At 46.9% G+C, this 20886-nt stretch overlaps 1 protein-coding gene across 1 annotated transcript in view; it reads right to left on the minus strand.

Moving 5' to 3' along the window:
- Window positions 1–4500: 4500 nt before the first annotated feature.
- The window catches only part of Tango6 (transport and golgi organization 6 homolog), a 159178-nt gene continuing 142792 nt past the window's right edge, over window positions 4501–20886 (minus strand). The window contains exon 18 of the mRNA XM_050144150.1: window positions 4501–7360. Within this exon, the coding sequence (XP_050000107.1) occupies window positions 7184–7360 (177 nt within the window). The 3' untranslated portion in view covers window positions 4501–7183. The remainder of the gene's footprint in view (window positions 7361–20886) is intronic.

Here is a 20886-nt window from a genome sequence, read left to right on the forward strand (position 1 = left end):
CACTGGCAAGTTCTGATGTCTAAGGCTGGGTTCATAGGTAAGGCAGTACTGTTACTTAGTTTAAGTTTTGAGGCTGGGTCTCAGTACGCCCCCTGGTTGGCCTGGAACTTGCTATTTAGACCAGGTTGGGCTTGAACTCACAGATCACAGAGATCTGACTGCCCCTGCGCCATGCCCCCCTCATCCCTCCACACAAACTAAGATGGCACTGTTTAAAGGGAGCTCTGGGTGACATAGGCAATCCACTTCAATTAGCAGGGAACTTTTTTTTTTTTAAAAATCTCACTGACACTGAGAGCAGAGTGGGACAGCTGCAAAACCTGGTAGTTAAAGTGCAGCGTTTGAAGCCAGACTGCCTGGTCCAAATACTGGTTTGCCTACTTCTCACTACTGTGGAATCCAAACAAGCAATTAACCTCTTGTATACCTCCATTTTCCCATCTGTACAGCAGAAGTAATTATACCTATTTCAGCAGGAATAACGATACATACCGACAATTCAGCATGTAGAAGGCAGAGGCAGGAGCACCAGCAGTTAAAGGCCAGCTTCACCTACAGAGTGAGTTCAAGACCATCCCAAACTATAAGAGACCCTGTCTCAAACAAACTAAACCAAATAATGGACACTGCCTACCCCACAGGCCCAGTGTGAGTGACTAAGTGTGTTGTGTGTGTTATCTGCACAGAACGGACATGAACCGCTATGGTGTATACAGTGTATCAATGGTCATCGTGATCACTCCATACGGTGACAAAGAGCCACGGCTGCCATTCTCATTGGGGTTACAGGCTTAATCTGACACTGGGGAGCGTGTGTGATAGAGACCGTTGTGTTTGTGTGTGCAGAGTGGTTAAAACATATTTATGTCTGTACCCATGTGTGTACATGTGTATAGGGGTGCAGAGGCTGTTGTTGGGTGTCTCCCTTTATGGCTCTATGGCCAGCCCTTGGCTTCTCAGTACTCACATGGACGTCACGTGGGTGTGTAGCCGACCTGTAAGGAAGAGATGAATCCTGGGGAAGACTGGCTGACTAGACCAGTCTAGTCAGGTGAGTGCTGGGTTCAAGAGAGACCCTGCTTCAGTCTATAAGGTGGACCGTCAAGGAAGGCACCTGATACCAGCCTCTGGTCTTCACGCCCACAGGCACACATGTGCGCCTGCACACATGCACACGTACACATGTGAAGAAGAGCTAAAGGGATCATATAGCAGTTTGCCAGCGGTGGCTGGAGTAAGGGTAGAGATAAGATTGTGGAAATTTCTGTTATATATACATTAAATTTATTTTTGAGACAAGGGTCTTACTATGTGGCCTTGACTGACCTGGGGTGGGTGCAATATGTAGACCAGGTTGATCGATCTCAAATTGAGAGTGATCCATGTGCCTCAGTGGAGAGCTGGAAGTAAAGGCATGTGCCACCATGCCTGGCTCTATAAAATTATAATTCATACACCAATGCCATGTGAACATGCACACAGACAGAGGCAAGGACATCTCCAGGTGGAGATTCCCTTTCTCAGAGATAAACACAGGTGGAGGGGGTGCCCTCTGTAGTTCAGTGGGGACTCAAGCGATGGCACAGCCACACAGCCACAGACCTCTCATGCTGGGGGCTGTCTTAGTTTCTTTCCTATTGCTGTAAACAAAACAGAAGAAAACAAAAAAGCATTGCCGGGCAGTGATGGCACACACCTTTAATTCCAGCACTCAGGAGACAGAGGCAGGCAGATCTTTGTAAGTTCGAAGCCAGCCTGATCTACAGAGTGAGTTCCAGGATAGCTAGGGCTACACAGAGAAACCCTGTCTTGAAAAACAAAACAACCCAACTAAATAAACATACCCCCCAAACCTTCATGACCAAGGTAATGTATAAAAGAAACTGTTTCCTTGGGTTTATGGTTCCAGAAGTGAGAGTCCAGGATGGCAGAGTGAAGGCAGGGATAGGTGAGGGCTTCCATCTTGAACCACAAGCAGGAGGTAGAGTGAGCATACCAGAGAAGGCAGGAAGCTGTTCTGTTTTTTTTTTTTTTAATTTTATGTGTATGTTTTGCATGCATGTATGTATGTGCACATGTATATCTGGTACCTGGGGAGTCCAGAAGAGGGTGTCAGATCCTCTAGAACTGGAGTTTCAGATGGTTATGGGTGCTGGGAATCAAACTCAGGTTATCCAGAAGAGCAGTCAGTGCTCATAACCTCTGAGCCGTCTCTCCAGTCCCATGTAGGTGGCTTTTGAAACTTCAAAGCCTGCCCCAAGTAACACACCTCCTCCAACAAGTCCACACCTAAACAGTTCCATCTGGGGATCAAGTATTCAAGCATAGAACCTATGAGGGCCATTCTCATTTAAAACTTAACTACAGCTAGTTACAACCTTAATATTTAGGGCCCTAGGGTGTATAGCACTCACGTCTGCAATTCAAATTCATGAAATCATGATCTTGGTCTCTGTCTCTGTCCCTGTGTGCCTGCACGTATGTGTATACTGGGGATTGAACACAGGCCTCACGCATGCCAGGCCAGCCCTCTACCACTGAGCTATATTCCCAGTGTGAAAGACTTTTGCTTCAAAGCCCAGTTTGGAGAAACAACTCCAGCAGTATTCATCAGTGCCCACGGTATCTCATGGAGGGTCTTCAAATGTGAGCAGCACCTTGGCCGGAACTCACAAGGACTGGAGCTAAATTCCCCCCAGAGGGCAAGACAATAGCTTCTCTCCCTATTTTCCAATCTAGCTGTCCAAACAGAAAGAAATAAAGCAACTGATCTTTGAAGATCACAGAGGGTCACCTGGGGGAGGGATAGAAAGGGAGCTTTGGGGAGCACTTTGAGTGACTAGGAGGAGCTGTGGGAGGGACATGGGATGACCCTCAAATGCTAAGTGGGCAGAGGCCCTCCCAGGCAGATGAGAGGGTCTAGCTTCCCTGCCAGTGTGTGCTGCAGCACAGCTTGTGCTGGCCGGCAGGGAAGAGGCTGCGGCACAGACAGCAGCCAGACTTATTCCCAGCCCCCATGCCAAGCGGACACTGAGCTCAGAGCAGTCAGAAGTGCAGCACACCGCAGTGAGGCTGCGCATGTGACTGCAGCACAAGCGAGCCTGCAGCAGGACGCAGCCAGGCCCTCGAGGTCATCAGCACTGCTGGGGCTCAGGGAAGGTAGCCACACAGTCACAGAAAGGTGGCCAGCTCTCAACATCCATTCAGCACTCCGCTGTCATAGAAACCGGGCTGTGGGAAACTACAGAAGGCTTTCTCTGGTCTTAACAGGTCAGACAAATGGACCATCCCCCAGCTTATTACCACAAACTAATCAGTTTTCCCATGCCATGGCCACCCTTCCAAACCCCTGGTGAGAGTCACAGGCAGAGGGCTGTGGCACTTCCTTCAGGTGTCCTCTGAGATAAAGGGACAGGCCAGGGCCTGTGGGTGGATCCCGGCAGATGCACACACTTGCTGTCCTTTCTGTTGTTGTAGGAGCAACAGAAGCCAAACTGGGGGGAGGGGAGTAGAGAGGAATCAGCCTGCTGCTTTCTTGTGATTGAGCAGAAAATAGAAAAAGGGCTGTGTGGTTATATTTATTTCCAGTTTTACAACACATACCATATTAGCTTTGCAGCACTTTCCAGAAACAAGCTGAAGGAAGCGGTTTCAGGGAAATTCGTCTGTGGCTGCATCCTTTGTTCAGCGAACCTCTCTGCTCCCTTTCCGTCCCCCTTACTCTGTCTATGCCACCATAGATTCCAGTTCCTCCTCAGCCTCACAGCTCGGGGGGGGGGGGGGCTTTGTACTTTCTGTCCCCCTTCTGGGAGGTTTTCTTCCCACGTCTTTGGGGACACCCGTTCATCCCTGTGGTTTTTCTGAGCTACCGACTTCACCAGGTTGTAGTACCTCAACTGAGAGCTTTCACCCGACACTCGCTGTCCTCACTTCTGACTTTACAAATAATTTTATTACATTAATTCCTCTATTATGGGTTCCCTGGGATTCGAACTCACACTGTCAGGCTTGGCAGCCAAAACCCTTACATGTTATGCTATCTTGCTAGCCCAGAGTTTCTCTTTGTTTTTATTCAAGACTCTCCCTCTCCTTCTCTCTGTCTCTCTGTCTCTCTGTCTCTCTCTCTCTCTCTCTCTCTCTCTCTCTCTCTCTCTCTCTCTGAGACAGGATTTCTCTCTGCAGCCCTGGCTGTCCTGCGCTCACTCTGTAGACCAGGTTGCCTTGAGTGTCCAAAAATCTGCCTGCCTCTGCCTCCCGAGTGCTGGGAGTAAAGGCGTGCGCTACATTAAAGGTGACCACCATAAGGTCTCTTTATGTAGCTCTGGCTGTCCTTGAACTCACTACAGCAGAAGCTCCTAAGGATAGTTTGGTTCTTTTGCTATGAGCTATGCTCTCAGTGCTTTGGTGGGAGAGCGCAACAAACTGACTTTGAACTCACTGAAACCTCCTGCCTTAACCTCCTGAGTGCTGTGGTTACAAGAATTAACTACCATGCATGGCTTAGAAGAGTTATTTGATAATTTTTAATAATTTGGCAACGTTTAGAAGGGTTACATTAAATTATCTTCTCTTTAAATTTGAAGTCAGGAAGAAAACAATTACTCTTAAATTAAGCATACCAAAATCAACAAAGTCAAATACTTTGAGTCTTTTGATAAATAGTTCAAATATAAGTCAACTTATACATGGAGCTAAACGGGCTAAGAGGCTCTGAGGGGCACATGGATTCAGATGGAGAAGGTCCTCAAGTCAGTGCTACCATGGACAGTTACATGGACCGCCTGACATAGTCAACCTGTAGGTCTGAGCAGGCTTTCTCATTTTAAATTATATACATGTGGGGTGTGTGTACACATACATATATGTAAATAATTTAAAAAATGATTTCTGTGTGTATGTGTACATATGAGTGCTGGTGCCCTCAGAGGCCAGAGGTGGAGCTGCCTGATGTGGGTGCTGGGAACCAGACTTGGGTCCTCTGCAAGCACAGCATGCACTGCTGAGCCATCTCTCCAGCTCTAAGCTGTATGGACTCTAAACGCTAATCGAGGCCAGTCTGGTCTACAGAACGAGTTCTAGGACAGCCAGGGCCACACAGAGAAAAACCCTGTCTCGAAAAACAAAAAACACACAAAAACCAGAACAAAACAAACAAACAAAAAATAGAAAGAAAGAAAGAAAGGAAGAAAGGAAGAAAGAAAAAAAGGAAGGAAGGAAGAGGATTTTCACGTTTGTCCAGGTGATCTAAGAAAATCCTTGTCTTAAAAACACCAACCCTGATTTTATGGACATTCTTGATCTGAAAAATACAAACTAATGCTATTGCTCTAGCTGAACAGAAATATTCCCTCAAAGCACTCATGGGCCTCTGTTCTGATTTTCCCCCTAAGACAGCTTCACTGTGTAGCCCTGGCTGGCCTGGAATTGGCTCCTGAGTGCTGGGGTCAAGGGTGTGCACTACCACTGCCCCTTGGCTTGCTAGGCTGACTGTGGTTTGTAACTGTGAGCTATCCCTTTCTGGGGGAAGCCCCTTTCTAGGGATACCCCTTTCTGGGGAAGCCTATGAGGAAGGCTGAGCCGAGGCCCCGCTGTAACCTGGCTTATTGCTAACAGGCAGGAGCATGTGTGTGTCAGCACGCCGTCAGAGTTGGGTTCTGCTTCCTTTAGAAAGTCTCGTGACAAAGTTCCATGCTTAGTCCTGTGGTGCTGAGGAAACTCCCGATTAGACGTGTCAAGGTGGGCAACAGAGAGGGCTTATCTGAGGCAGCCAGCCAGTTTCTTCTTCGTGTGTGTATGTTCATGTTGGTGAGGGTACATGCACACTGTGTATGTGTGTGGATCAGATGACAACCTTGGGTGCTGTTTCTCAGGAGGCATTGCCTGGCTTTTTTCATGACAGGGTTTCTTTGTGTGCCCCTGGCTGTCCTGGAACTTGTAGACCAGGTGGACCTCGAACTTAGAGAGATCCACCTGCCTCCCTGCCTCTTGAGTACTTGGCTCTTTTTTTTTTTTACGCTGGCTGGCCAGTGAGCCTCATTGATGTGCCTGTCTCTCCTCCCAGTGCTGGATTATAGGCATGTGCTGCCACAAGCAGCCTTTTCACTTGGATGCTGGGGGACTGAGCTGAGGTCTTCATGCCTGCATAGCAAATACTTTAGGGACTGAGGTATCTCCTCAGTCTTCAATCTCTTTCCTTCCTTCCTTCCTTCCTTCCTTCCTTCCTTCCTTCCTTCCTTCCTTCCTTCCTTCCTTCCTTCCTTCCTTCCTGTGCAATGAAAACACCAAAATATATAAATAAATGAATCAGCAACCACAGAGTTACATCTGAGATTGTTTCAATGAGCTGGTGGCAGGCCACCATATGTAACACATTTTCTGTCTGCCTTTTCTCAGAAAGTCTATTCCACTGTCTGTTTTCACCCTGCAAATGAGCAGAGGAGCCAGGCAGTGGTGGTGTGCGCCTTTATTCACTTAGGAGGCAGAGGCAGGTGGAGTTCAAGGCTAACCTGGTCCACAGAGAGTTCTAGGACAGCCAGAGCTACGCAGGAAAACTTGTCTTGAAAAACAAACCAAACCAAACAAAAAAGGAGCAGAGGGAGCAAAAGAAAATGGCCCTAGAGGACAAACAGTGCTTACTCCTTTCTTTCTGCAAGCGTCAATCAGCTCAACGACCAGAGTCAGCCTGGCTGATTATTCCAACAAGGTAATTTTATTCCTTTTCGTACGTTTAAGTAATGTTTCCTTCCCCTTCCCACAGCTGCACACCCACATGACTCTTTTACAGCCAAACGCGACAGCTCTGCCTGCTCCTCATCACAGGCAGAATCATCTCACCATGAAAGAATATCAAGATGGGACCTGTGCAGGCAGCCTCTCCAGCTGCAAGAAAATGGTCCACAGTCACATGTGCATCTCCTCTAAATAGCACAGGACAATGAAAATGTGCAGATTAGATGGAATTCATCCTTTCCCTTCTAATTGCACATGCTCTGGGCCAGATGCAGGAGCCTAAATGGACGCTCTAGAAAGGTAGCCCTGAACACCAAGTGCCCAGCACCACAGAGCTACCTTAAAGCCTGCCATATTGCCAGCACCAAGGAGGTGGAGCCATCTGCTGGGAGGTGTGTGGCCACTGCTTTGGCTGCTTGGTCCCTCCCAGTCTTCCAGGTTCTAGGAACCAGGACTATGGCAGGACCACGATCTTCTTCTCCAGCTTCTGGGGAGGGAACAGGAAGTTCCTGATGATCTCATCCAGCTCTTCCAGGGCAAGTTGGGCATGTAGCTTGGCCACATCATCAGGTTCCAGATGCACCACATGCTTTAGCAGGTGATAGAGATCCTTGAGGACATTGCTCAGCACCTGGATAGAGAGACAGGTCATAAGCACCTCTGCTGGGAAGCAATCTCAGGCGTCCTTGTGAAGATAATGTAGGGACCTTCCAACCTGGAGAAGGGAGAGCTGGCTGTGGCCCTTGTCCCACAGAAGGTTCCTTTGTGTCTCTTACCCGCGACATTTCACTGTGGACTTTAGGCTGCTCCTCATTATTTCCAGGCCCTGGTTTAGCGCCTGGATCCTCCAGTCAAAGGCTTGCAGAAGCCTCAGGACAAAGACAGTAAGACTGCCTGGGTACAGATGCTTCTAGAACAGCTGGCTGCCCACATTTTACTCAGGCCCTATGTGTGCATGCACAAGCACACACGGAAGTCAGTTCTCTCCTTCGACCATGTGGATCCTGAGGGCAGAACTGAAGTCAGAAGCCTTGGTAGCAAACGCCTTTACCCACTCAACCATCTCACGGTCCCCTTGGTGGAAAGCGCTTTTGCCCACTGAACCATCTCCTGGTTTTGTTTTTCTGAGACAGACTGGCCTTAAACTTGAGACCCCTGTGCCTCATTCTTTTGAGTGTTACAGGTATGTTTGGATCTAGTTTTTTTAAAAAAAATTATTTTAGGGGGCTGGAGAGATGGCTCAGAGGTTAAGAGCACTGGCTGCTCTTCCAGAGGTCCTGAGTTCAATTCCCAGCAACCACATGGTGGCTCACAACCATCTGTACTGAGATCTGGCGCCCTCCTCTGGCGTGCGGGCATACATGGAGGCAGAATGTTGTATACATAATAAATAAATAAATCTTTAAAAAAATTATTTTATTTTATTTTTGGTTTTTCAAGACAGGGTTTCTCTGTGTAGCCCTGACTGTCCTGGAACTCGCTCTGTAGATCAGGCTAGCCTCAAACTCACAGAAATTCGCCTACCTCTGCTTCCTGAGAGCTGGGATTAAACATATGTGCCACCACTGCCTGGAATAGTTTAAAATTTTTTTAGGGCTGGGCAGCATGGAACAAAAAAAAAAAGTCTTTAATCCCAGCACTGAGCAGACAGAAGCTGGCAGATCTCTGTGGGTTTGAGGTGCTGTATCATGTGTCTTGGGCTTGCTATGGGAAATTAGGATTCTTCCACCTTGTGAGGTTCTTGGTCAGCATGGGCACTGGGGAAGAATGGGGCAAGGCAGAGAACAGGGTCACCCTAAAAAGCCCCGGCTCGCCCTTCCCACACCCAGCCTCCCTCTGGCTGCTTGAGCTCTGGCTCTAGATCTTTCTTCCTAAGCAGAGGTCCTTCCCTGACCCACACCTTTGCAATGCTATCCCTTTATGCTGGGAGGCTACTCCACATCCTCTTTATCCTACACACACCTACAAGATACCACGTCCAAAAGCTTTTCTCTCAAATGTCCACCAAGCTAAGTCTAATCTCCTTGAATTCTGTCTGTAGTCCCTATCACAATTATCATTTATTTGTTGTGATGTTGTTTTTTAATTTATGTTGGGGATTGGTGTTATATAATTAAAAATATTTTCCTAGGCCGGGCGGTGGTGGCGCACGCCTTTAATCACTTGGGAGGCAGAGGCAGGCGGATCTTTGTGAGTTCGAGACCAGCCTGGTCTACAAGAGCTAGTTCCAGGACAGGCTCCAAAGCCACAGAGAAACCCTGTCTCGAAAAACCAAAAAAAAAAAAAAAAAAAAATTTTCCTTATTAGATCACAAATACTACTAATGCCCAAGCCCTGTCTTGCCTTCTTCCTCTAGTGTGGCCCAGTACTTCATAAAATGACTGGCATCTGGCAGATGATGGAACACATTCATGGGTAATGAGGCACACATGCCACTCCTGACCAGCTTCTTAATTCTAAGGACATCTATCGACACAGTGCCACCCAGGCAGTCCAGTCCCCCAAGGCCTGTGCTGCCTGCTTTAACGACCTATTACTGAAATCATTTGTATTGGCTCTGTATCTTGTAAATGACATCCAGTGTGGGAATGGAGCAGGAGCATGAGCAGCGGAGACGCACGCTGCATCTCATTGGTGCATCTCTGCCTGCGGTCACTATGGCCCAGGAAGACAACCCCCTGGCAGACTATGGTGAAGGGAGATGAGCAACCCTGGAAGCCAGAAGCAGATCACGGTGTCTGTCACTCTTACAACTGAACACAGGAAGGTGCTGACAGCCTGGAGGGTTCCAGCTTTCCATTCTAACTAGGAGCTGTTCCCACCACACAAAGAAGGTAAGGGCTTTCTAAGAAAGACAGATGGTCAGGGAACCCTACTTGACATCCTTTCTTACCCATTCATGTTTTTGTTTTAGCCAAACATTTACACTAAAATCAACGACATAGAAGGAAGCATAACCATCTATCATCCTTGCTCCTTCCGGTCAGCCTGAAGGAGGGACACAGCGCTGAGAGCAGGGGCAGGAATCAAGAAGGGAAGTGGCTGTGCTCACTTGTGCAGTTCCCTCCCTTTCCCGATGGTGGAGAGGCACATGCATGTGCAAGTTGCAGGCTACACAGTGTGTAATCTGGGTGATTCTGCACACAAAGTAAACACTCTTCTATTTGCATTTAAGATTGACATTGCACAGGGTAAAGATGAGCTATGAAGAGCATGCAATTATTTCGCACTTCAGTTTTCCTTCTCCTTAGAGCAACCTCAGTGGCAATCAGTAAACACCAGGACAAGACAAGTGAGATTCTGGAAGGGAAAGGGGAAAACTGTATTTTACTATTACTAATGGTACTTCTGTCCTCTTTTTAAAAATGTTTTAAAATTTGTATTTATTTGGGGCTGGAGAGATGGCTCAGCAGTTAAGAGTGCTGGCTGCTCTTCCAGAGTTTTTGAGTTCAATTCCCAGCACCCACATGGTGACTCACAACCATCTACATTGAGATTTGACACCCTCTTCTGTCATTCAGGTATACATGCAAATATATACATTATATATATTTAATGTACATTATATATATTTTAAGCACTCATATACATTAAATAAATATATCAGTTTTTTAAAAGATGTATTTATTTTATGTGATGAGTGCTTTGCTTGCATGAATGTCTGTGTATCGTGTGTAATCTGGAACTGGAGTTATAGACAGTTGTGAGCTGCTGTGTAGCTGCTAGGAAATGAAGCCAGGTCCTTGCAAGGACAGTAAGCATGCACCTGCAGAGCCATCTCTCTACCCTTACCCCTTCTTTAACTGGGGTCTTATATTTTGACTTTGCACGGGGACGCAGGTTTTAAATAGTCAGTCCTGCCACATCTGTTCCTTTCTAAGTGTTGCTCCATGAGCCCCGTAAGCCAAGCTCAGCAGGTGCTGTGAGGCATATCCTGGATTTTCTCAAGGAGCATATGACACACGGGAACATGGCAGGGACCGTCCTAACCAGGCACTATCCACACTCTCCTAAACTGTCTCTGCAAGGAGGTTCTGCTTCACGGTTACCCATTCAATAATCGTTATGAAGGGCCTGCACGGTACCCAGGCAGTATACCGGTTCTAAAATCATGACTAATCCAGGAACCCGTCCCTCTGGCAGCCAAATCCCATGGGGGAAGGCAGACACACATGGCACAGCGAGGTCTCTGCACAGTAAACAGTGAGCTTGATTATCGGGATCAAAGGAAGTCATCTGCCTTTGCAAGTGGGTGGGAGAGGAGGAACAGTACCCTGCTGCTGAAGGGGGCTTCACTGTGACACTTACTGGGTAACCAAAGAATGGCTTTGGGGTGCATGAGCAAGTCCCATATGAAATAAAGTAGTTTCTAAGCAAAAATAGTTTAAAAATTATAATTATGTTTATTATAAAAGTTCTATTTATTTATTTGGTATGTATAAATGTATGTGACTGTACATGTGCCTTGACTAACACATGTGTGAGGGTGGGAGTCACTTCTCTCCCTATACTATGTAGGTAGGGATTGAACTTGGGTCATCAGGCTTGGCAGCAAGCGCCTTTACCCACTGAGCCATCTTGCTGTCCCTGGCCTCCAGCTCTCTCTGTAGTCAAGGATGATTCTGAACTCCTCTGCTGCTTTCTCCTAGAGGTTGAGAGTACAGGCATGTGCCCCCTTGTCTCTTTTTAGCCGTACAGGGATTGGACCCAGAGCTGGGCAAATGCTCTGCCATCTGAGCTACATTTGGAGACCTCAGAGATTTCTTTCTCCTACAGCCACCTACCATTCAAAGAAGGCAGCTTTACCTCTTTAAAAGGGGAAGTCTGAGGCACTGTGCTCTTCCTGGGGTGTGGGTAGGAATTTCCCTGAACAGTGCTGTGTCCTTAGATACCAGAGCCGCTTGTGCAAACACACTGCATCCTTGCAGGGGCTGAGCTCCTGCTATCGGGCGCCCAGCTTTTTCAGGGATGTGAGTGTTAAAGCCTCCTTCTTAATTAATGGGTCCACCTTAGCAACCCACCCTTGTGCAGCTTCTCTCCAATCCCACACATCACAGGACTTCCTCTGGACTCCCCAAGGATCAAAGCTTCCTGCCAGCCAAGGATTGTCACCAAATCCCAAGGATCAGGGGCTGAATGCAAGGCAAGTTCAAAGGTAAAGTTATTCACGGGAGCTTGTGAGGTGGGCAGGGTACGAGCGATCCTGTAGAGGAGGCCTCTCATTAAGACCTCCACACACCTGCCACCTACACGTGTGTACGCGTGCACAGACACCCCAGTCAAGCCCAAAAGCTCCATGGAGAGGAAGGGGGCACAGGTGTGTGCACCTCAGGAAGGTGCTTCCTCTCATTCAGGAGGGCCTGAGCAGCAGGCGGCCAGCAGCAGCATTTTACTTTTGGAGAAGCTATCTGTGGTTTGGGGGGAGTTTATATTTTGGTGTTGGAGATTTCACCCAGGCATTGTGCCTAGTGATAAACATGTCCTCTACCAACACTGCACATATCCCCATCCCCAGCACCTAGGTCAAGGATAGCTTAAAGAAGCACTCAGATTCCTTGTGTGAAAACTCTTAGAAGGGGCTGGAGTTCGGGTGCCTCACCATGAGACAGTGGGGACTGAACCACACACAGCCATTTTCCTACCCCTCTCGTAGACCACCTCAGAGTTTCAGTGACAGGGGTTAGTGTGGCTGAGAAGCAAGCTCACTGAAAAGAACAGCGTCAGCAGACTGCCTTGGGCATGCAGAAAACAGCCAGGGACTACCTCCAGAAGCTCAGGACAGTCCTGCAAAGCTGTGTCTTCGAGTTCAGACCCAAAGAAGAAATAAATGGCAGGAATTCTTTTTTTTATATCTGAAATATGTTTATTTGGTTATACAGCCACACGACCACAATTCAGAGTATCTGAAAACTACAGGAAAAAAGCCATCTCTAGCCAAACTACCTTTCTAATAAGATACATTAGTAAGGGTGCTCAGTAGGGCAGATAGACAGACAAACACACACGTGCACACATCCACACTTTTGTTTGTTTTATTTTTTGAGACAGGGTCTCACTATGTAGCCCTGGTAGCCTAGAATTTGCTATGTAGTCCAGGCTGGTCTTGAACTCTTTTGAGATGTGCTTGCCTCTGCCTCCCCAGTGTTGGGATTAAAGGTGTGTATAAAATTTATACATACACACACAATCTGTAAATATATGATTTTATTTTAGTGTATCTATGCCTTACTTTATCTGTATGGGTATTTTGTCTCATGAATGTCTGTGCACCACATGTGGGCTGCGTCCTCAGAAGCTAGAATCTCCGGAACTGGCATTTCAGAGGCTTGTAAGCGGCCACATGGGTGATGGGAATTGAACTTGGGTCCTCTGGAAGGGAAGTCAGTGCTCTTAACCACTGAGCTAACCCTCTAGGCTCCTAAAAATACTTTTAAAAGGGAAGTAGTGGAGATGAGATGGCTCAGCAAGTAACGCCACTTACTGCTGGGCCTGGAAACCTGCCTCTGACCCCTGGGACCTACATGGTGGAGGAAGAGAAGCAAGTCCCATAAAAATTTTCCCCTAACCATGGCTTCCCACACTAAATAAGTAATAAAAAAATCATAATAAAAGGAAAGTCACTAATATCATCTCTAATTTTCCCAGGGCCCCACGGCTAAGGGAAAGAACAGACTGGATGGAACTGACTCTGGAGTGCGACTCTGCCAATCACTCGCCACTGTAGTTCCCGTGGGCGTCCTTTTACTGCCACAAACCAGGGTACGGAGAGCACATCCCCTGCTCCCCAACGGCTGACGCAGGCTCCAGCAGGGGATGCATGTGAGAATATTTTGCTGTCCTAAGCAAGATGATATAAAGAGAAATACCCTTATTACCACCACGTGGAGAAAGCCTGGCTTGCCAACAGGGGCTAAGGAAACGAGGGCAAAGACAGCTCTGAAGACAGTGGACACCCAAATATAAGCAGGCAGAAAAGGAAAGGGGTGGTTAGGGTGAGGTAGGGGTGAGTAGGCTTAGAACATGGCTTGTTTGCTTTTTGTAACTAAAGAATATTTACTTATTTCCCGCTAAGGCTTTACTTGGGGACTAGAACTAGAGGGTGTCACCACTCAAGACACCCTGAAGTATTGGAAGTATTGGTACAGTTAATGAATATAGTTACACATACATGTTAATTTTTTTTCGAGACAGTGTTTCTCTGTGTAGCCCTGGGTGTCCTGGGACTCGCTCTGTAGACCAGGCTGCAGGCTGGTCTTGAACTCACAGAGATCTGCCTGCCTCTGCCTCCCTAGTGCTGGGATTAAAGGTGTGTGCTACCACTGGTTGGCTACACATTCATTTTTATATATATATTTATTTGGCATGTTTTATGCATGTGGGTGTGCATATGCCATGAAAGAGGTTCTCTTTTTTGACCATGTAGGATCCAGGGATTGAACTCGCAATGTCAGGTTTAGTGGCAAGTGCTTTTATGTGCCTTTACTCTCTGAGCTGTCCTAATGTTACCTTACACCCTTAAATTTAAAAAATATTTATTTATTTTTAATTATATGTGTGTATGTGCATGAGAGTTAGGTGTCTGCTGCCTAGGTCGGAGGTTTGAGATCCCATGAAGCTGGATTTACAGGCAGTTGTAAGCTGTCCAATGTGGGTGCCGAGAATTGAACTACTCCTCTGCATGAGTAGTATGTGGTTCTCTCCACTTTTAAGTGGGTTCTGGGGATCAAACTCAGGGCACCATTCTCCCTTAGTGAATGCTTTTACCCGCTGAGCCATCTTACCAGCCATAGTTAATACTATAAAGCATATATAAATTGGATGGTGGTGGCCCATGACTTTAATCCCAGCACTTGGGAGGCAGGGGCAGGCCAATATTTGAGAGTTTGAGGCCAGCCTGGGTCTACAGAGCAAGTTCCAGGGCTGCCAGGATTACACAGAGAAACTGTGACTCAAAAACAAACAATCAATCAAACAAACAAACAAACAAACAAGAAACCCAACTAACCAAATAACAACAACAAAACCAAAAAGCAGATATGAACTTTGAAGGACTGTAGCCAATATTAAGTCACAAAGAAAAATTTCTGTCTAAATCACCATTAAAATGTTTAAAAAGAAAGAAAGAAACAGGGACAAGGAGGTTTAGAAGGGAAGGAGCTTTACATGCCGTTGAATACATTCAATCTCCACTTGTGTGTAAGAAACAACACAGGATTAGTGTAATACAAAGCAGCTCCAGCAAGCTGTGCACCTTGGGAACAAAGCTTTAGCACAGCCGTGGGGTCGGTATGGGTCAGGTGGTAGTGGCGTGTGTCACACTGCAACATCTGACAGTGCTGCTGTGTGGAGCTGAGGGCACTGGGGGAATTTTGCTGGGCAAGCAGATACAACTGGATCCCAAGCCTGCAAGGCAGGTAGCCGCTCCGTAATAATGGGAAGCCAAATGGAGGCAGCTGCCTGGCCCAGATATTTTACTGGTAAGACCTGAAGGTCTAGGAAAAAGAAATTAGGGCTGATTCAAACAGCAAGGCCAGGCTTTGAGACACTGCATTGAGAATACAGGGAAGCCAGCAAAGAAGGCAGGATTACTGACATCTAAGGGATGTCGTGCCTGATGGACAGAGAACTTGGACTCCCTAAAGCCTAGGCTGCCCATTATAGTAACTAGAGGTTATTGAGCCATTCAGAAAGCATGTATTTTCAAAGTATTTTGGTTAGTTATAGATAATGGCACCCTGACTCCTCCTGGACTATGCTTCACTGAGGAATGGGACAGGAGTATCTGCATGATTTTCTCTGAAGAATAAGGAGGGGACTAACTTGTCAGGTGACAAAATGCTGTAGCGATACAGACAGGTGGGGCAGTGCAGGGACACAGACCAAAGCTGCAGCTGATGGTAAGCCCTGGCAGGGATGATGGCTCAGGGGTCCTAAACAAAAGGGCAGCATGACTTCCCCAGGTCTCATGTGTGCATCCAAGCCAGCTCTTGCTAAGGCACTTCACCCAAGGATGGGGTCACAGGCCATGCAGTCCACTGTGGCAGGGACAGGAGCAGCAGCTGTCACAGAGGTGGGAGCAGTGGTGGCAGCATCTTTCAGAGTGTCCTTAAATAGCAACACGAGGAAGGCAGCAGTTTTCCTGCACCTCCACAGGCACTGAACTAGAACAAAGGTGGCTGGGAGAAGGGCCAGAGCCTGTGCAGAGACGGCAGACTGCTGCTGCTTCTGTGGGAGAGGCTGGCAGCGTCTGAGAGAGCCATGACAAATTCACCCTTCAAAGGGCACTCAGCTGCCACATCTGGAGACAAGCTTTATTGTTTCCAGCCCCGGGATCACTGCGCAGGCAAAGCATTTGGCTGGGGACTAGACAGCCACTGGGCAGGACACAGAGCACTGCTGCCATTTATTGGTGCGTCTACGTCAGTCAGTGGTTCCCACGTGTTTTATCTTGAATCTTGTGATACAAGAATCATCAATCCCAGTTTACAGAACTGGGTTGGGGTTTAGGGAAGTTTAGAAATTTAGAGTTCAAACCTGTATCTGCTGAGTCTGGCTTCACAAACCTTGCCTTTAAATGTGATCTGCAGGGAGGTCTTGGTCCCTCTCCTGCACTACTTAACGTGCTTATTTGGATGGTATCTGGCTAGTGGGGCACAGGAGGAGCTGATGGACTAACAGCTCAGTCCAGAGTAGGAAGTGCCAGCTTATGTTGGGACACCCTGAATCATCACAATCTTAGCTTGGTCACACAGCCTTGGTGTCCCTGGAACCGGCCAGGCCTTTCTAGGTTGAGAAGGTGCTGGTTGCAGTCCTAAGAGCATCTGCTTAGTGGAGTTCCGTGCTGGAATGACTTGGGAAGAAAAGATGGTAGAGTTGGATAAAAGGCCAGAAAGAACAAGAGGTGAAGACATACCCATGTGAAGCTGGGGTCTGTACCATCTGCTAGTTTATACAGTGTGACTCACAGTGGAGAATGTAACACAAGCCCTCATCAGAGGCGGCTACACCGCCCCTGAGGGACAGCACCACTGGAGCCAATGACTGCACACTAACTTCACTGCTCACATGAAGACCTCTATTATTTTAGTGGTGCTAGATGGCACACCTTGTGTATGCTTGGCAAGTCAAGACCCCAGCCTCTCTGAGAAATCTATATTTGTCTGGTCTGTTTGTTTATTTTATATGTATGAGTGTTTTGCCTGCAAGGATGTCTGTGCATCGCATGCATGACTGGTGCTGGTGGCAATCAGAAGAGGGCATTAGATGCACTGGAACTGGAGTTACTGATGGTGGTCCACCTACTATGTGGGTGCTGGAACTGAACTCAGGTCCTCAGCAGGAACAACAAGTGCTCTTAACTGCAGCGTCTTCTCTCTAGCTCCTCTCTGTGCCCCCATGAAAACTGTTAAAAAGCCTGGGCTCACCACTTGAAACGTTTTAAATTTTTCATATTTTGCAGGAAACGGACAATCTAATAACAATGATATGTCTACAAGAAGCTCAACAAGGGGTGTGCGTATGCCTGTGTGTGCATGTCAGCTTCTCTCTGCCACTGGCTCTTACGTGGGTAATGGGAAATTAATTCAGATGCTCATGCTTGTGTGGCAAGCATCTCCCAGCAATCCCCTCCCCCAATAATCTAATAAGAATGAAGAGGAGGCAGTATAAGATCTCATAAAAAAATGACAGGAGACTTAGTGAGGGATCTGCCATGATTTCAAAAGTACATGTCATAAGTAGGTGCCCAAGATGCGGCCAAGTGTCAATGACAAGCGGAAAGTGACTTAGGCTATCACTGCATTTCTTGGAATTTTCCTAATGATGAACAGAAAGGTATTCTTTTTCTAGAAACAGGGAACTGGAAGAATACTTTTTGACACATAACATTCAGATTGCATTTCTGGACCCAGTGAGATGGCTTAGCGGATAAGGGCATTTGCTGTACAAGCTGGACAACCTGAGCTTGATCCCTGGAGCCTACATCAAGGCTGGATATGTGAGCATGCATTTATAACCCCACACTCACAAAGACAGAAGCTTGTCCCCAGTTAGCCTAGAGTATGAAGCCCAATCAACACAAACAGAAAGACCCGCCTCAACAAGATGGAAGGCTCCAGTACCTTCATCCTGAGCAATGCCTCCCTGTTAACTAAGGGGAACCAGAGACCTGAAGAAGCCCAGGGGTGAAGGAAAGGAACCCACATTCATGTCAGCACATCTGAAACAGAAACAGTCGACTGTCTCTCAGGTACAGCCTCAGGTGTGCTCTATTATTATTATTATTATTATTATTATTATTATTATTATTTTATTTATTTTGGTTTTTCGAGAAAGGGTTTCTCTGTAGTCTTGGAGCCTGTCCTGGAACTAGCTCTTGTAGAACAGGCTGGCCTCGAACTCACAAAGATCCACCCGCCCCTGCCTCCTGAATGCTGGGATTAAAGGCGTGCGCCACCACTGCCCAGCTACTTAACTCTTTCAGAACAGCTGGGCTGCCATCTCAGCCCTACCTATCACTGGCTGTGAGACCTGAGCAAATAAACACAAATGTGCTGGACCGCAACTTTCTCATCTGGAAATACAGTTTGTGAGCCTACTCATCTCACAGAGTTACTATGAGGACTTAGGATATAAAGAGTTTGGAGGCATACAATAAGCCATTAATAAATATTAACAATATTAAATAGAGAATCTTGGACGATGTGGCATTTACTAGCAACACACCTCCATGAGCAAACAAACCATGGGGTAATGACCAATGAGCTAGACTAGAACCTACAGAATCCATCTGTTTGATGGTTTTCTTGTCTTTAGATTGTTTTTTTAAAGAGTCATTCATTTGGGAGAGAACTGGGACATAGGGATATTCTTATTTATTTATTATGTATAGTGTTCTGTCTGCATGCCAGAAGAGGGCACCAGATAGCATTACAGATGGTTGTGAGCCACCATGTGGTTGCTGGGAATTGAACTCAGGACCTCTGGAAGAGCAGTCAGTGCTCTTAACCACTGAGCCATCTCACCAGCCCCCATCTTTATTTTTTTTTTAGAATTGCTTATTTATTTTGTGTGTGGGTCATATGCCACAGTGCACGTGTTGAGGTCAGAGAACAACAGATGAGGAGGAGCTGGTTCTCTCCTTCTACTACATTGCTCTGGTGGATCAAACTCAGGTTGTCAGCCTTGGTAGCAAATGCTTTTACCTACTGAGCCATCTTACTAGGCCTGGTTTTTTTTTTTTTTTTTTTGAGATGGTATCATGTAGCCCAGACTGGTCTCAAACTAAGTAGCTGGAGATGACCTTCAACTCTGGTCTTTTTTGTTGTTGTTGATTTGGAGACCTGGTTTCTCTGCATAGCCCTGGCTGTCCTGGAACTCACTCTGTAGACCAGGCTGGCCTCGAAATTACAGAGATTCATAGGGTAGGGAAGCAACAAACACCAGGAGTTCTTATCCCACTAACAACTACCAGGGCAAGATTCATCACTTTTGTCTTTGCAGAGTTGTGGACATCGGCACCAGATGCCTGCAGATGTAGGTGCAGACAGGGAACTCAGAAACCACGGATCACAAGGCCTGGGTTGCCTCCCACCACCACTTTCCAGCTTTGTCCCATCTTCCCAGTCTTCCTACCATCAGTCTGGGGTCATCTCATATCACCCCAAGAGAGGTACACTCAGCCAGAACTCCTTTTCAGAGCATGGGGCAGAGGAGGGGCAGACCTGCCGCCCAACGCCCTTCAGAGCAGCATGATTACTGTTGGAGGGAGAAAAGTCCCAAGATTCTCCCCAGCCTGGCAACCTAGAAGGTACCTCTCAATCAGTCTATATTTGTAGTCAACCCATTCACGCTGATTCTTTTTTTGTTTTTTTTTGTTTTTGTTATCAGTAACAATAACTTTATATTCTAACAGGTAATTTTTCTACTGCTTCAGCATTTTCCTCTCAGAAAACACAAGTTTTAGAACTGGATCACTTGGCCCTTTCTCTTCTTGTATCCTCCCAGTTCAAAATGCTGCATCTCTTAACGGCTAGCATCCTCTTGGACCTGCAGTTGGGCTCCACACACTCAAGTCTGAGCACGATCTTCTGTGGTTTTAGCCGTCTTTTGGAATTATTTTTTTGTCTGCCCACTGTAACCACTCTGCTTCTGATCGTAGTGCCGCTTTCCTTGGGCGTACAGGGAATCCTTGCCTTCCTTATACTGGGTCACTTTGTGAGGTTGATGCTTGCTTGCTACATTTCTTACAGAAAGTCCTTTAGGTTTTGGGTACATTGACCATCTTTGCAGTACCTTTGTCTATCTGACGGAAACAAGAGACCCAGTGTCCGAGACTGCCACCTCCACCGTACGAGCCAGACAGGAAAGGGCTGAGATCATGGTGACTCTATATGCAAGAGCAACTGAATAAGCACGTCTTATTATGAATTATTATCCTGTTATTTCTTTTCTATATTGAGGTTGGATCATTGTATTAGCTTAGAAATATGCCCGTAGTCAGGCGGTGGTGGCACACGCCTTTAACCCCAGCACTTGGGAGGTAGAGGAAAGTGGATCTCTGTGAGTTCGAGGCCAGCATGGTCTACAAGAGCTAGTTTCAGAACAGGCCCCAAAGCTACAGAGAAACCCTGTCTCAAAAAAACAAAAAGGAGGGTCTGGAGAGATGGCTCAGAGGTTAAGAGCATTGACTGCTCTTCTGGAGGTCCTGAGTTCAATTCCCAGCAACCCACATGGTGGCTCACAACCATCTGTAATGAGATCTGGCACCCTCTTCTGGCCTGCAGGCATACATGGAGGCTGAACACTGTGTACATAATAAATAAATGAATCTTAAAAAAAAAACTGAAAAAGAAAACAAAAAGGAAAAAAGAAAAAGAAAAAAAAAAGAGAAATATGCCCACAACATAAGAAGCTATACCTGCTATTTAGCAGGGCACAGGCAATACCTTAAGAGTATGCTGTTGGCTGGGCGATGGTGGCGGGTGGCGCACGCCTTTAATCCCAGCACTCGGGAGGCAGAGGCAGGCGGATCTCTGTGAGTTCGAGACCAGCCTGGTCTACAGAGCTAGTTCCAGGACAGGCTCCAAAGCCACAGAGAAACCCTGTCTCGAAAAACCAAAAAAAAAAGAGTATGCTGTAACAATCTGTTCTAATAAA

Source organism: Alexandromys fortis, unplaced genomic scaffold (genome assembly GCF_014885135.2).
Source record: "Alexandromys fortis isolate MF-2015 unplaced genomic scaffold, M_Fortis_MF-2015_v1.1 scaffold_1, whole genome shotgun sequence".
NCBI classification, from domain to species: domain Eukaryota; kingdom Metazoa; phylum Chordata; class Mammalia; order Rodentia; family Cricetidae; genus Alexandromys; species Alexandromys fortis.